Raw genomic sequence first — 14,838 nt, forward strand, 5'->3', positions numbered from 1 at the left:
CTTTTGCCCAGCAAAGAGAGGGATTCATATCTCTTGCCTTTGGAGCCACTAAACACAGCTGTCGTTAAGTTGATACAGAATAAACCCTTGAGAAGAGGAAGTATGGTATTTCTGAGTAATATATCACTCACATGTATAACCGACCACTGTGAAACTTAAAATATGACCATAAATCTGATCTCTTGCTTATGTAGAAGCTAAGCCACGAAACAGGGATATTACCTTTTTACATTTTCTTTAATACTAAGACTAGCTGTTTATTCATTTCCATGTCTTCCCTAGAGGTTGAAGATGTGGATTTTTTACCTGGAACATACAGCATGTAGCCTTCAAGTGCACATTTAAACTTTCATTTAATTGTTATAAAACGTCACATGGAGACAGCAAGTTCAACAGCTCATGGGGGTAACTTTAGCTCAATTATTTAGGTAGCCACAGCTGATAACATTTACTAGCAACAGTTGTCATTTTAGCTGACAGAACTGATGTCATTGACTAGACATGAATTTGTCTGATATATTGTTTTGAAAATAAGAATTTCAAGTGGCAAAGCTACTGTTGCACCATTGTAACGTGCACATGTGCAAGAACAGAAAGCTTAGGGGACAGTTAATGTTTAGTACCCTCTCTTCAAAATAAAGAGAATTAAGAATCCTCAACTTGTTCATTCCCAGTTGCCAGTGTTCAGATCCAACTTTGTCATTTACTGTGGAGCTGCATTTGGCCTAATTTACTTGCAGCATTCTGTAAAGAACACTGGCTAAACTATTATCTGGGTCACATTATCGCGGTTTGCACATGTGCTACAAGTCATGGACTTTGTTGTAAAAATAGAAGGCTGTGACTGTAATGAGAATACATAGGCAGACAAACTGGAAGGGCGAAGGGTGTCTTGGCAGTCACAGGCTAAAAAGTAAACATTTTCTTCTTAAGAGTTCTTCTGCTTAAAGTGTCTTAGAATGGGAACCCACTTTGCCTCCAAAGTCAGTAAATCTGTATGTAGAACAGCAAAAAGGCTCTGAGCACTACTAAAAATACAGCAGATTGTTGGATGAAAAATTAAGTACAAACCTGCTATCACTTTGCACAGGATATAAAATCAACTGTACAGTGGCTTCCAAATGACAGAGAGCTATGGAATAATATGGTTGGACTTTTATTTGTCCCATCCGGTCAGTTCTTTATAGAGCTTCAGTGAGTCATATATCGGAGTAGACAGTGCCCATGATTCATTTAATAGACAACAGAGACATGCCTGAGCATGCTTTTTCCAAATCTGACAGAGATGAGTGAAGGCGCTCAATGACATTCACACACACACACACACACACACACACACACACACACACACACACACACATATAGAAGTATGCACCTTCAGCTTCATCATGGAGTCCTGGCACAGCTTGTCCCCCCGCGCTGCTGTCACCTCATCAATCCCAATCAGCTTGGCCTTGTAGCGCACGCCATCTCCACGGAAACGCTTAATAAGCCCCGCCTCACTGCGGTCCTGACCTGTGGGGGGAAAGAAGGAGGGATACAGAAAAAGGGCAAAAATTTGGAGGAGAAAATGAATGAGAGCGTTATTACAGGACACAAGGATGTGTGAGCTCAACTGAATCTTTCAACTTCAATATCATGCCCTGTTTGAGGTACAGAGGCTACTGACTGTCTGTTTGTATGGGTGTGTGTGTGAGTGTGCACACTGGTATAAATATTTATGGAATAGAAAATGTAGAACGAATAGCAAATTAGCGACAGGGAGCAAAGAATGGAAGAAAATTGAAATGAAATAGAAAATGAAGATGGATAAAGCCAGTGGAGTAAATGAGAAAACAACTGGAACATTGAGTACACTACCATCACCTCTCACAGGGCACAGTGGGGTGTTCACACACAAAGCTAGGGTGCAAGGTTGCAGGGTGACTGAATGGGGGGCTTCCTCCTACTCCTCGCCCATGCCGGCAGTTCCCATGGGTGCTATTGGTGGTGACAAACCAGCTTGAATGGGTGCTATTGAGAGGAATCATCTCGGTCCAGTGCTCACCCACAATCCACCAAGGCCCTCCCTGGGTGATGGATGATGGTGATGTTGGCTGGTGGCGGGAAGGTGGGGGGGCATTTGCAAGTGTGTCTCTGGATGGCCTCAGGCTTTTTACTGTCACCCCCTCCACTTTTCCCTTCCAACCCTGTTGCTCATTATTCTGTCAATCTGTGCAGCTGCCCCGACACCACCTTGACACCTACACCTTTCCCATTTTGGCTCTGTCTGTAGCACCATCATAATGTTTTGATTATGTGGGTGCAAGCCTCAAGCATGGTCTCGTGCATCTACAATGTATAAACCATCTGACCTGTGAGAGGTGTGTGTCAGCTGCATTTACATAAAAAGATCTCACAATTTCTAATCAACGTCATCAGCACATTGGAGAATTTTAGTTTTCAGGTCCCTAACTCACTAAATTCTAGGTCATGAGCCTATACAGAACATCACTTAACAGCATAGTTAGGTGGCTGCCTAAGCTGTGTGCAAGAAGAAGACAAGGTTTAATATCCCTAACAGAAACTGTCAGGCTGTACTCAAAAACCATGTTACACCAAAATGAGCTTATTTCACCCAGTACTGAAATCCACGCTACATCTACCGTAACACAAATTGAATCTCTAGTTCTCTTCCTGCAGTTTCCAAGGTAGGAAAAACTGAAAATTCAGAAATGGAGCATATGAAGGGGCTTGTGCACTTGGAAAAAATAATGTCTGACTTCAAATACAAGCACTTGTCTTAGCTATGCACACCCTCTCGCTAATTTATGAGGGCGCAATTCTCTAAAGGGGGGGTGGGGGCTTGACTATGCTAAAGTCATTAGAGTCTCTAAGCAAGTGAATGTCAAATCTGGGTCTAATTCAGATGTGTTTCCCTGCCAGAGGATAATGAGTCTTATATACAGCCACCGTGTGCCTCTGAACATTAACCAGATGCAGCCTACCACACAGCAACTGTGTAGAGAAATGAACATTCAGACCTTGATGACAAACTCACTAAGAGGAGAAACTGGAGTCATTGCTTTAACACACTAAATCCATGATTGCACCTACACAGGCGAACAGATGCAAGACGTATTGCTGTACCATCCTTTATACAGTGACTGTAGTGTATTCAAACATTATTATGCATTCCATCCCGATTTCACTGACTCATACACTCTGTAGTGGTATTATGCATTTCACTGACTCATACACTCTGTAGTGTAATGTAAAATGCATCCTGCTCCAGTTGCATTTTAAACACTATCGGTCTAATTCAGTGCGGCTCTCTCACATGAGCTTTAACCAGATGTTCTGTGCCATTTGTTTCTTTACATACAGTGTGACATTTCCCCCTAATAACACTTCAGAAAAGATTTAGAGGTTTATGCACAGATCCTCAAACAAAGTAGGGCTTGCATACCGAATGAGCGTCTTGACACATAACTTGTATGCTACGTGCCCTGGGTTCAGATCAAAACAAGTAAGTCGGTGCTGTATCTGAAAACTAAAGAGCTGCAGGGCATGCTGTTTCATGTTGTTATAAACTGTAAGGAAGGAGAAGAGAGAAGGGGGGAAGGTGTGTGTGTGCTTGTGTGTGTGTGGGTGGGTGACACACATTCCTCTGGCTTTTGGGATTTACAATTGCACAAGGTTGAATGGTCCTCACAATATTTTGGGCTCTTGATGCTCATAATCTAGTTGACAGAGGGTTGCCTAAAGCACTGTCTACTGTTAGTCTGCGTCTAAGTGTATTGTACACATGGCACAACATGGTTGCATTTTGAGAGTCCTGGTGGGTTGAGGTGCATGATTATAATCTGGACCTTTGTGGCATCTCTCTCCTCCTTCTAGTATTTCCTTTTGCCCTGATTATTAAATGATCTTGTAGAAACTTAAATGCCATTAAATAGCAGAAGCTCCAAAAATGGGGCCTGGGATTTAACTGCCAAATCAAATGCTACAATCCTCCTCTTGATACACAGGCTCTGCACCAGGATCATAGAGAGAACAATTACTGGTAGCCTTGCTCCATACTGTTACAGGGTTTGTCTCTGATCACTGTGTAGCATCCTGGTCCTTGCCACACTAGAACGGGGACAGTGATGAGACAGATGGCAACAGATGGAGAGTCAGAAGTGCCCCTCCAGACATAAGAACTTGGCAGCAGGGAACTTTTTTGTTGGGGATCCAGGCATTGAGACAGCTTAACCTTTGAACTTCTCTGAATGTGCATCTGCAACTTCCTGTCAGTGCCCTTGTCTGCAACTAGGCCACACATGCCACCCATTAACCGAGCCGTGCTTTTGCCTGCATGAGGTTTACAATATTAACCATTATTTTGTGCATCTCTGCACAGGACATTTGACTTTGCAAAAATGAAAACAGGAGGTTTGTCCTATCAGGGCAAGTGAATGATGATTTTAAGCAGTAGTAAAGAGAAGGGATGTCTGAGAAAGGCAAATCTGTCCCCACCATCGGCCTCCCAAATGCACATAAAATCATTTTCATAAGCCTCAGCAAGCACACAGATAGACGAACTGTAAGAGCAGCATGTTCCTCCATACTAATGTAAGAATTCCTCTGTATAACTTTGGACCTAAACGCAAATCAAGGTTCTGGTCATGTGACAGATCATTAAAGCAGTTAGAGTTAATGAACTCATTGTGCACAGCATCAGTGCAGTGGACAGACCACTGACTCATTGACTCACTGAAGATTGACATGCAGGCATTGATGTGTGGGCTGGGTGAAGATGGCAAGACCATTTATTAGGTAGGGGCTCCACAATGCTGTTACCACACTGGTAAAGCAGTGTGATATAACAGCTGGACAAGCGTACCAGCAAATTATTTGGTCAAATGTGGGAAATGTTATTTGACGAGAATGAAAAGGGAAGTGTTTGTAGTGCCTCTTACAATAACTCCAATGTCATACATTCAGTATGAGAGGTGACTGGTGAGTTAATCTGCTGTTTGCCTCCCTCTGTCTCTGTGTCTCTGTCCTTCTCCCTGGCTCTCTCACTGTCTCCCTGTCCTCCATTCCTCCCTGTGCACAGATTATAGATGGAGAGCAACAGTTGCTATGGCGATAGAGTAAAGTCATGCAATTCAGGGCAAAGGAGAGCTTTAGCTTAACATGGCAGTCAGAGTTTGCTGCAATGAGGTTTGGTTTTTTCTAGTGGTTTGAAAAGGAATGACAAATGTAAGCAATACAACATCAAGGCAGTGCATCCTGTATGACCTCTTACTGTAATTCTGGGTTTTATCATAAATGTTCTATCATCTGAAATTCACTACCAGTGAAGAAGTACGCAAGTTTATAAACCCAGAGAATGTGAAGTTGACATCACACTGTGTTGAATTTTGGGTAAATGTGTCTTTCTGGGGGGATCATAGCCATCAAATATATAAACTACATCTAATTTAGAAAATAAATACTATCCCATACAGCTACATACAGTAGCAGATGCTTGAACTACATCCACTTTAGTGTTCAGTTTGAGCACAGACAGGACAGAAATTGATTCATCTGCAGTGTTTGTGTTCTGTCGACAGCTGCTAGCTAGTGTTAGCTCCTGAACTGAGGGGGTTATACAAGTTAGCTGCAGCCAGCTAAGGTGATCCATTCTGAATTACCACAGTCAGTAAGGATATCTAAACAATTTAAGAAACTTTTTAGCCAAGCAAAACAAGAACATATGCAGGTAAATAGTGCGTACCTGAATAAATGGTGTCCCAGTCCCAACATTCAACACAGCCTGATGTACTTTTACATTCTCCATACTTCAAACCTTTTGAGTTGGTATGTTAATTGTTTAACCAGGAGGTCAGGCCTATTTCAAACCTACCATCTAAAATTTTTGGACATAATAGCCTTTTTGATAGATTTCAGTCAGGATTTAGGAAACATGACAACACTGAAACAGAAGTGATAAGACATCCAGTTAAACTGATTCTGGTAAAGAACAGTTCTTGTTTCACTTGAGCTCAGTGCTACTTTTGTCACTGTAAACCATTATACTGTCCTGGAGAGACTGTAAATCAGGTAGGACAATCTGGCACTATATTAAATAGGTTCAAATCATATCTTCAGGACAGGAACTACTTTGTCTCTATTGGTGAACGTAAATTTGAGCAAACTGTTGCACCATATGGTGTCCCTCAAGGCTCAGTTCTTTACCTGTACATGCTTCCTCTGGGTGACATGTTAGAATGTGGGGTGAGCGTGAAGTAGGACCCAAAACTGCAGACTCTAAAACTCAGAATAGGAGTGAAATCAGAAAAAAGTTTATTGTACAAATAAACCGAGAAGGGCAGAGCAGTAAAGAACTGGAGACAGGTCAGGCAGGAACTGATGGGGGCCTGAGGACTGGGGCGTGAAAGTAAGTGTGGCAGGAGCAGCAGGTACCAGGAGGACCAGGGTGTGTAAGTGAGTTGACTAAGGGAAGAGGTGAGCCGGCTGAGGAGTACTGACCGAATAACAGACAGGCAGGCGACTACACAGGGGGAGCTCTGCAGGGGAGGCAGCTTTGTGGCGTAGCAGGTGAGAGCACTGAATGAGCTTGGTGTGTAGACAGAGGACAGACAACAAAATGACAGACAGAGGGGAGAATATACAGGAGATGACAGCTTGTTGTGGTGTGGAACCAGAAGTGGAAAGACAACAAGGCAGCAAACAGGCAGGACTACTCATGGAAGGTATAATGCAGTTCAGCTTGTATCGCTTTGCAATTGAGGTACGACTCTCAGGTAAAGTGTTGATAGGAACAGAGCTAAGAGTTCAAGTTTCCACAAAAACCACGTGGCAGTAACGCATCATGTAGTGTAGAGTAATGAACTAAGATTGAGGGAAAGGGGGAGTTTATATACCTGATGGCAAATGAGACACTGAGGGGCAGGTGAAAGCAATAACTGGTGAATGAGACTAGGGTGATGCTGGAGCAGGTGAGATGAGATGGAAAAAGAGGTCAAAAATGAGGGCAGGAGAACGGAAAATTGAGAGCAACCATAACAACATCACACAAAATAATAATGGGATTTGTTGACAAGAAAAAAATAAATAAATAAATAACAGCAGCCTTATTTTTTAATCACTTTCATTTTTCTCCTGCTTCCCACACATTTGGTTATAAACAGTGCTTTGTCTAAATATATGTCCACAGCCTGATTCTTGATAGTATCTTTTATCTGACCAAGCCTTCTCACAACCACCACTAGCTGTGCTGTCTGGCAGACAGCCTGTATGTTGCCTCATCTAGATAACATCTTTGCTGATTGAGACAGTGGTCCCTGCAGCACATGAGATTAACATGGTAAAGTCGAGGGCTATGCTGATAGCCCCCTTCTGATGAGCTGCATAGCCACGTGTGTAATAGTTCTCTCACTCTCCTCTCCTGCCTCCACTTAACTCAAATCGATGGGCCCTTCTCCAGCTCGGCCATTTATCTGAGCAAGCCGAAAGCGCCAGTGCAACAGCCACAGAGGACCCGGCCCCATGGCCTTGTTACAGCCAGCCCACAGAAACCAGATTTACTGGACTAGCTGGAGTGGCTTTGTTCATGGATAGAGAAATGATGAAAAAAAAGATGAAGAGAGGGAGGGCAAAACAACAGGCATCCTCTTCTTACACACTTTCATCCTCCCTGTGAATTTCATTCTTTCTGCCGCTGTATCTCCTCAGCCAATTGGATTGCATTTCAATTTCCTAGTGCATGTTCGGAGAATGCCTCATCCTACTACATCACTTAGGCTGTTCATCGAAGCAACAGGGTGTGAATTACCCTGTCCATGACACCTAAATCATGGTGCTATACCAAACCCTGCAGCTACATGGAATAGCTGTTACTACGTCTGGATCCCTGGGATGACACAGTGGGCTTGACTGAGTGAAGCTTCTCTTCATGTCGTCCAGTGTCATTTAGTTCCTTCAAAACATAGCTTAAAGCCAAACATGACAAAGCTGCCAGATTTCCCATTTTTATTTCCCTTTCTTCGTGTTTCTGGTTGCCTTTGTAGTAGTTTCCCCACTACAGTATATATAGAGAGACTTTTCTCTCAATTTAGATATTAGATATGAGCCTAGTATTTTTGCCACTAAGAGTGTTTTGTAAGTAGAATCTGTTGTACCTTTGATCCTCCTGGACTCCTTTCGCTGGCTGGTTTTGACACCCGGTTGGAGCTCGGCCTCTGCTGACATCCTCCACTGCTGAGTCCCTTGTCCTGGTCACAGCAGATCCACCATGGGTTAGCAGCACACTAGCTAATCCTTCTGACCCCCAGTGTTTCCCCCACTCCAGTCTTTTTCACAGTCACTCTTTAATGGAAAAAATCTCATTTGAATTCATGGTTAGATGTCCGGTACTCCTCAAAAAAAGAAGATCCAGAATTTATAACTACAGTCCGTCATCGTTGGCCCATGGTTTTTGAATATTGCTAAACAACACATAAAGAAATTATTGAATTATGAGCTGGGTGATCCTCTTGAGAGCAGCTTCAGATCAGATATGACCTCTTCTGCAGCGTCCCTGAGTTCTCTCACTGAAGGTCATGTATGACATGGTCCGCTTTTGCTTTTTTCAGAAGGTCCACCTCTGGCTTAGGAGTAACTCCCCTTGGTGCTGCAAGATTGATTGAATCAGGTATTGTTCTTCACAGTAGGTCAGAAATGGATATTATTCTTTGGTAGAGTTCTTCAGATGCAGTCCGACAGCTCATCACAGTCACTTGCTTCGAGCACTGCAAGGCGAAGACACAGGGATGACAGTTAATGTTAAACTGTAGGTGGTTAAAAATTAGAATGACAAACACATGCCCCTTGATCTGTCATTACAACATTAATTTAACATACAAAATGGCAGGCACCAATTTAACAAATCAACAGAGTTGTTATTATCTCTTCTGGATCATCAAACCATAATGAGAGTACAGCAAACGCTCGCTGTTCTTCACCCACCCTTGAAGGAGACCTGTGGTGAAATACTTCACATTCTTTTTATGTACTGCTTGTGAGTAAATATAAAACATTAAAGCATGACTGATGCGTCTGTGCATGCAAAGCAAATTTTCAGAAGACAGACTGCTAGATCTCCCAGCTGAGACCAGCAGCACGAGTGGAGGGGAAGTAGCAGAGAGCGATGAATGACAGGAGTTTTAAAGCAATCTGTGGAGGGAATCCTGGCACAACTGTCTATATACTGGAACTCCCCCACATTGTGCTTTAATTCCTTTGAGTCATCCATTGCTAATACAAGGGCCATATCAAGCTGGCACCATGGCCGGCACTGCTTCTGTTGGCATGGTGATGGCCATTGTTGCAGAAAAAGGGCTTTTCCTGGCTGGGAAAGAGCTGCTGCACATCAAGCACTGGGCACACATTATCCTGTGTGACATTTTGTGACATTGCAATTGTGTGGTGAGAGTGAGTGTGAACCGAGTGTCATTTTAAATTTTTTTCTTTTTTTTAATTTTACAGTTTGCTTACTTTAATACAGTACCAGTACAGTGTCTGACATTATGCCAACAAATTGCCATGTTTGTAAAAAAAATCTTGAAGCTGTATCTGTTGAAAAACAAAAACAAAAACAGATTTAACTAGATTTGCAAGCAAATATTCCTGCCCCTCAGTCCAAGCACGCTGGCGCAAGGTGGACCCAGAGTACCACTGACCCAAGGTAACTGCGAATTCCATATATTTGCCCTTGAGAGTCAAAGTGCCAGCTGTTCTAACATTAGCTGTAACTAGCTAATGTACTGTATGCACCAGCAGCATGCTGGTGTGACAGCCAGCCTCTTTTATAATAGATAAAAGTCTTTATTGTCTGCATTGTTTAATTGATCCGCAACATGGTGTTCCTAGAGCTATACAATACTGACCCCGTCCTCCTGCATACAAGTCATTCAATTTCCCATTATTCAAAAATGAGCTGTGATCTTAGGACACAGTTCATTTCTGTGAACAACAGGTCATTGCCGATGTCTCATCATCACAGGTTCTCCTTGTGCATGGCTGTCTAGACCATGTGTCACCCTTCATGCGTACATATAAGACACATAATGTCACCCAGGCAAAAGGGCAATTCAAACCTCCTCATAAGCAGAGTCTTGGAATGTCAGTGACAGAGGAGGTACTGTCCATGTCACAAGGAACCTTATCAGAATGTAATTTTCATTAACAACAAGGGAGATATGCCACAAAGTATTAGACAGAAGAGCGATTCAATGTGATGTACGGCTGCTTTTCAAAACCAATGCTATCTAGGTCACCTAGACTCCCCAATCTGTTCCATGTTTTAACAGCTCCCAGTTTCTCTTATGATTTGGGTCAGAGTTAACGAGCATCACTAGTTTCTCCAGCTACTCTCAATTGTCAGGGGGCATCAAAAGGCCTTGACAAAAGGCACCGTTTATTTATTAATTTGTTAAATTTAGTACCTCCTCTACTGAAAACCTCCTTGAGGGAAGTTAATTTAATTTCTGCTTCCATTTCGTTACATCCATCCATCAACTCATCACTCTCTTTGTCTTTGACTGTTTCTATTCCTGAATTTTGCAAATCCTCACTGAAGATATTTGTTTCCCTGCATCAGAATCTTTACCCTGTAACGGGATTATTGAACAAAAACAGGCAGGCTGTGAGAAAACCTGATGTATGGCAGCTCCCTCTTCCTTAACATTAAGCACATCAATCATGCAAGCCATTGATTTTTCAGGAGAGGACTGTATATGTTCACAAAACAAAGTAGATACCCCGGGCAACAGGCAGGAACTATGTATCATATCATGAACCCTTGGTGAATTCAGATGTGATGTGATCTGAATCTTCATCATGAGGAGAAAACCTTCTTTCTTTGTTGTCAGAAAGAAAGCGAGCTGAAGTTCAGGTCAATAAAAACAACATCAGTGACAATGGAAATTGGCCATAAGAATAAAAAAACGTATATGATGTTATTACTTTCAGTTCTTCATAATTATGTGATTGATAATATACAACAAGGGAAATTAGCTTGACACAATAAATTACTTGCAATAAATAAACGCTATAATTTAGAACTCTGATTTCTGTTGCACAGAGACAAAAGGTTATCATTTCTAACAATTGTACTGAGTAGCTCTTTACCCATCTCTGTGGATGAAAATGATGAATTAAGCGTGATCAGATTTTTAATCGTTTGCTGCCTCAGAAATATAATGGGCAATCAGTGAACATGTATACATTTTTAAATTAGATCATTCTTCAGATTCTTTTAAGCTCCAGCATTCCAACGAGTATCGTTTCCTCCTGAGACTGGTGTTTAATAGTCTGCAACCTCACATTGTGAGACAACCCTCTGTGCATCCTGCCACCAATGAGTAACAAAGGTTGAAAAGCCATCTATCACTGGATATGGCCAATTACGCCGCCATCCACACTATCCCAATGGAAACTGCAGTCTGTGCTCCCCAGCTTGCATGCGACTGCTGAGGAGTGGCAAGGCCCTGTCCCCGGACCATCTCCACCTCTTCCTGGCCAAGGTTGGCATCGCCCGGGGCTGCTGGAAGGTTTGTTCGACAGACCGGCCTTGGCACCTCACATTGGTCATTTTTGTTATAAAATATCTCCAAGTTTATGGAGTGGAACACAACTGTCACAACCTGGCCTAGCAAAGCTCCTCTGAATAACCCTGCTGTGTTACCTTGCATCAGCTATGGCAGCGAGGGATGCCATAGGTGATACTTTTACATGTAGACCCTGTCTATTCTAAAAGCCTTCAGTCTGTGCGGTTGTGAAATGTAACATTTCCACGGTAGGATTTTTAAAAATTATATTCTACATCATCTCTTATCACAGTCAACAAATGGGTTGTTTCATGTGGCCATATAAGTGGCTGATAGCCTTTGAATATAAAAGAAAGTTAATTTGCTTTTGTTGGACTAATTAGACTCCTGACTAGCGAGTGGTTTATTGGCATACGGGTCTTTGGGGTAATGCTGCAATATATTAACACTTATGACCAGATTCAGCAGTTAATCATATTAGATACAGTCATGGCAAGGTAAAAGGCCACAGAGATATAAAAAAAATACAAATATACAGTAAGAAGACAAAGAGCCTACAGCCATGCTAGCGGCTCTGAGAGGCTGTAACTAGGCCTAGCAGCGCTTCGAGTTAAAAGTTAACATGAGCAGTGTTAACGTGCTAAGGCTGATGATAATGTCATTGCTGATATGTAGTCATAAATCAAAGAACTAGACAAATTGAAATGTTTACCTAAGGGCGCTGATAACAGTGGAGTGATCACCAGCGAGCACAGTTCATCCTGACAGTAGATATTTCAGTCTGGATCAAAGTGGTGAACTGACCATCCAGCCATTTACTGACATTGCTGGCTACAGTACCATACTGCTAAAAACCAAAGGATTTACGGAACACTAAGGCTAAAGAGGATGCCTTATTGACAGGCTTTCTTTTAACAAGTACATATGTAAATAACATACAGTAAATATAAAATGGAAGCAAAAGCAATGGGGCCACTATAGTGCTGTGCTATAAACCAAACCATTTCTTTTGATTTCTGCAAGGATTTATCTGAGCCAAAAGCCTTTGATTCACTCTTGATTTAGTTTGTTGTTGTGCTAAGTCTCAGTGTCTGAACAGTGCGTTAAAACAGGCTATTTACCACGTTTGTTGGTAGAGAGAACTGGGCAGGCTCCAGAAGGCCTGGACAAACTGAAATATTGTAGCCACTGAAGAGAAGAACCGTTCCTTTCTTTTTTACTTTCTTTTGTCTTGCTGGCCTTCCAGTGGGAACAGATAGCCTCTGAGCTCAGTCTGTTCAGCCAAACCCCATTAGTTCACTTCATTCTGACAAGATGGAGGGCCTCTGACAACGAAACAGTCAAGTTTTCAAGCAGAGAGTAGGGGGTTGGGGATACATACAACATATTCATTCTCGTTTACTTTCTGAGGCCTCATCACTTCAGGCTCAGCAGCTAAAGCCGGTAAACTAAATAAGCATCAGTTGCTTTGTTGTGCAGATTTATGTCAGTAAAGGCCTTGGAGCTGCGCTTCCAGTTAGGCGTGGCTTCAGCATGGCCGCGCATGCCAAGCAAGAGGGCAATGAACAACTGCCCTCTGAAGTGCTCCTGCATTATCCCTTTTACCAGCTCAGCTGCAGGATTGCCAGGCCCACTGTAGATGGAAGAAGAGCGAGGAGCAGATGAGAGTGTGTGCGGTAGGTGGCGTGTTCTCTTCAAGTTTTAGATACATGACAAGTGAACAAACACACTCACAACTGCACAGCAGACGTCTCAAGATGCAAATATTAATGGGGTTTATTTTGAAAGTTTGCATATTTTAGGGCTGTGTCTGACATATTCAGCCTAATAAAGTGTCACTAGCTCCCTATGGCAACAGTAAACAATAGCATGAAAACAAGACAGGCTACGTTTCGTCATCTAATTCCACCCACTGCATATTGTAGATCTGCAAACTGGTGCTAGACTCCTGGACCCTGCTCAGAACGGTTAATTAGTGGATGTGGCTCTCCAAAACGCCTCCCCTGTTACTCTGCAGTGTCCCTGAGGAGCCATTAATTCACTCTTGATTTGGTTTGTTGCTGTGCTGTGTCTAAGTGTCTGAACAGTGTGTTAAAACAGGCTATTTACCACGTTCGGTGAGAGACAGAACTGAGCAGGCTCCAGAAGTCCTGGACAAACACTATGTTACCTCACAGCTATTTTTTTCTTGTTTCTGCCTCTCTTTCCTCTTTTTTTGATTTGCTTTGTCTTTATCATTTTGAATCTCTACAGCCTTTTTTATTCTTTCAATTCAGTTCTATTTTTTGACTCAGTACCTTATTCCTCTCTAATTGTTCTCTCTCACCCACCGCTGTTCTGCTCTGCCTTCTACTGGTTTTTGTAAATAGGTTGAAGCATGTCGTCTTGCACTACCACCCCCATCTTATTTTGTGAGGTAAAAAGAACCGTGGAGTTCTTGGTTTGGACATTATTTCCAGTAATTAATGAAACAATTACTTTTTGCCCCCTCCCTCTGTGTTCTCTTTGAATGAAATAAATGCCCAAAAGGTGTACCTCTTTAATTACACATGGGTTATAGATAGAAATAAAATACTCCAACTTTATGAAACTTGACTGTGAATAACCATTTCACAGTTTGTTGTTTTGAGTGTATTCATGTCTTAAGACACATTTGATTCAGCGGCATTGTGGACAGGCAATATAACTATCAAACATAACAGAGATCAGTTGTAGTATAGCTGAGATGAAAGTTTCCATGATCAAAACCACTGAGCACAAAGACATTACCTGCAGTCTGTAAGACAGCATTAATGAAGCTGAAGGGAAGCACCAAACAGCCAGATCAAAACAGAACCCTTTTGCTTTTGCTACTTACTGTCAAATTATCTCATAGATGTTGTCACAATGTGTCACACCACAGACACAGTGCTGGGGAGTAGCTTCACTCAAAGAGCCCATGGCATGTTTTTGTGTTTTCTGACTTATCTACAATGTTACAACAATGAATTATTTAAAGTGACCTAAAACAATGAGGTGTATGCATGTTCTAGTGTTTCTATGCAGAGGAAACTCTTGCTTGTAAGACATTTTTTCTAATAAAGTAAAGTATTAAGTGATAGTTCAAGGATCTCCTTGAATGGTCATTAAATCCAGACAGTTGCGTGTTCATGGGAGCTTGCCTGACATCCACGTGCCATTTTAAAAGCAGAATTTTGCACATGGTTTTGTGGATGTATTTTGCCTCCTGCTGCTGCACTGTGACCAGATGATGTGGAGAAAAATACAGGGCCTAAGG

At 42.2% G+C, this 14,838-nt stretch overlaps 1 protein-coding gene across 3 annotated transcripts in view; it reads right to left on the bottom strand.

The window, feature by feature from the left end:
* dab1b (DAB adaptor protein 1b) overlaps positions 1-14,838 on the bottom strand; it is a 40,973-nt gene that overhangs the window by 15,857 nt on the left and 10,278 nt on the right. For all 3 annotated transcript variants that reach the window (XM_020618372.1, XM_020618373.1, XM_020618371.1), the window contains exons 2-3: positions 8,154-8,762; positions 1,376-1,515 (exon numbers count right to left, since the gene is read on the bottom strand). In XM_020618372.1, the coding sequence (XP_020474028.1) occupies positions 1,376-1,515; positions 8,154-8,223 (210 nt within the window). In that variant the 5' untranslated portion in view covers positions 8,224-8,762. The remainder of the gene's footprint in view (positions 1-1,375; positions 1,516-8,153; positions 8,763-14,838) is intronic.

Source organism: Monopterus albus, unplaced genomic scaffold (assembly GCF_001952655.1).
Source record: "Monopterus albus unplaced genomic scaffold, M_albus_1.0 scaffold204.1, whole genome shotgun sequence".
NCBI classification, from domain to species: Eukaryota; Metazoa; Chordata; class Actinopteri; order Synbranchiformes; family Synbranchidae; genus Monopterus; species Monopterus albus.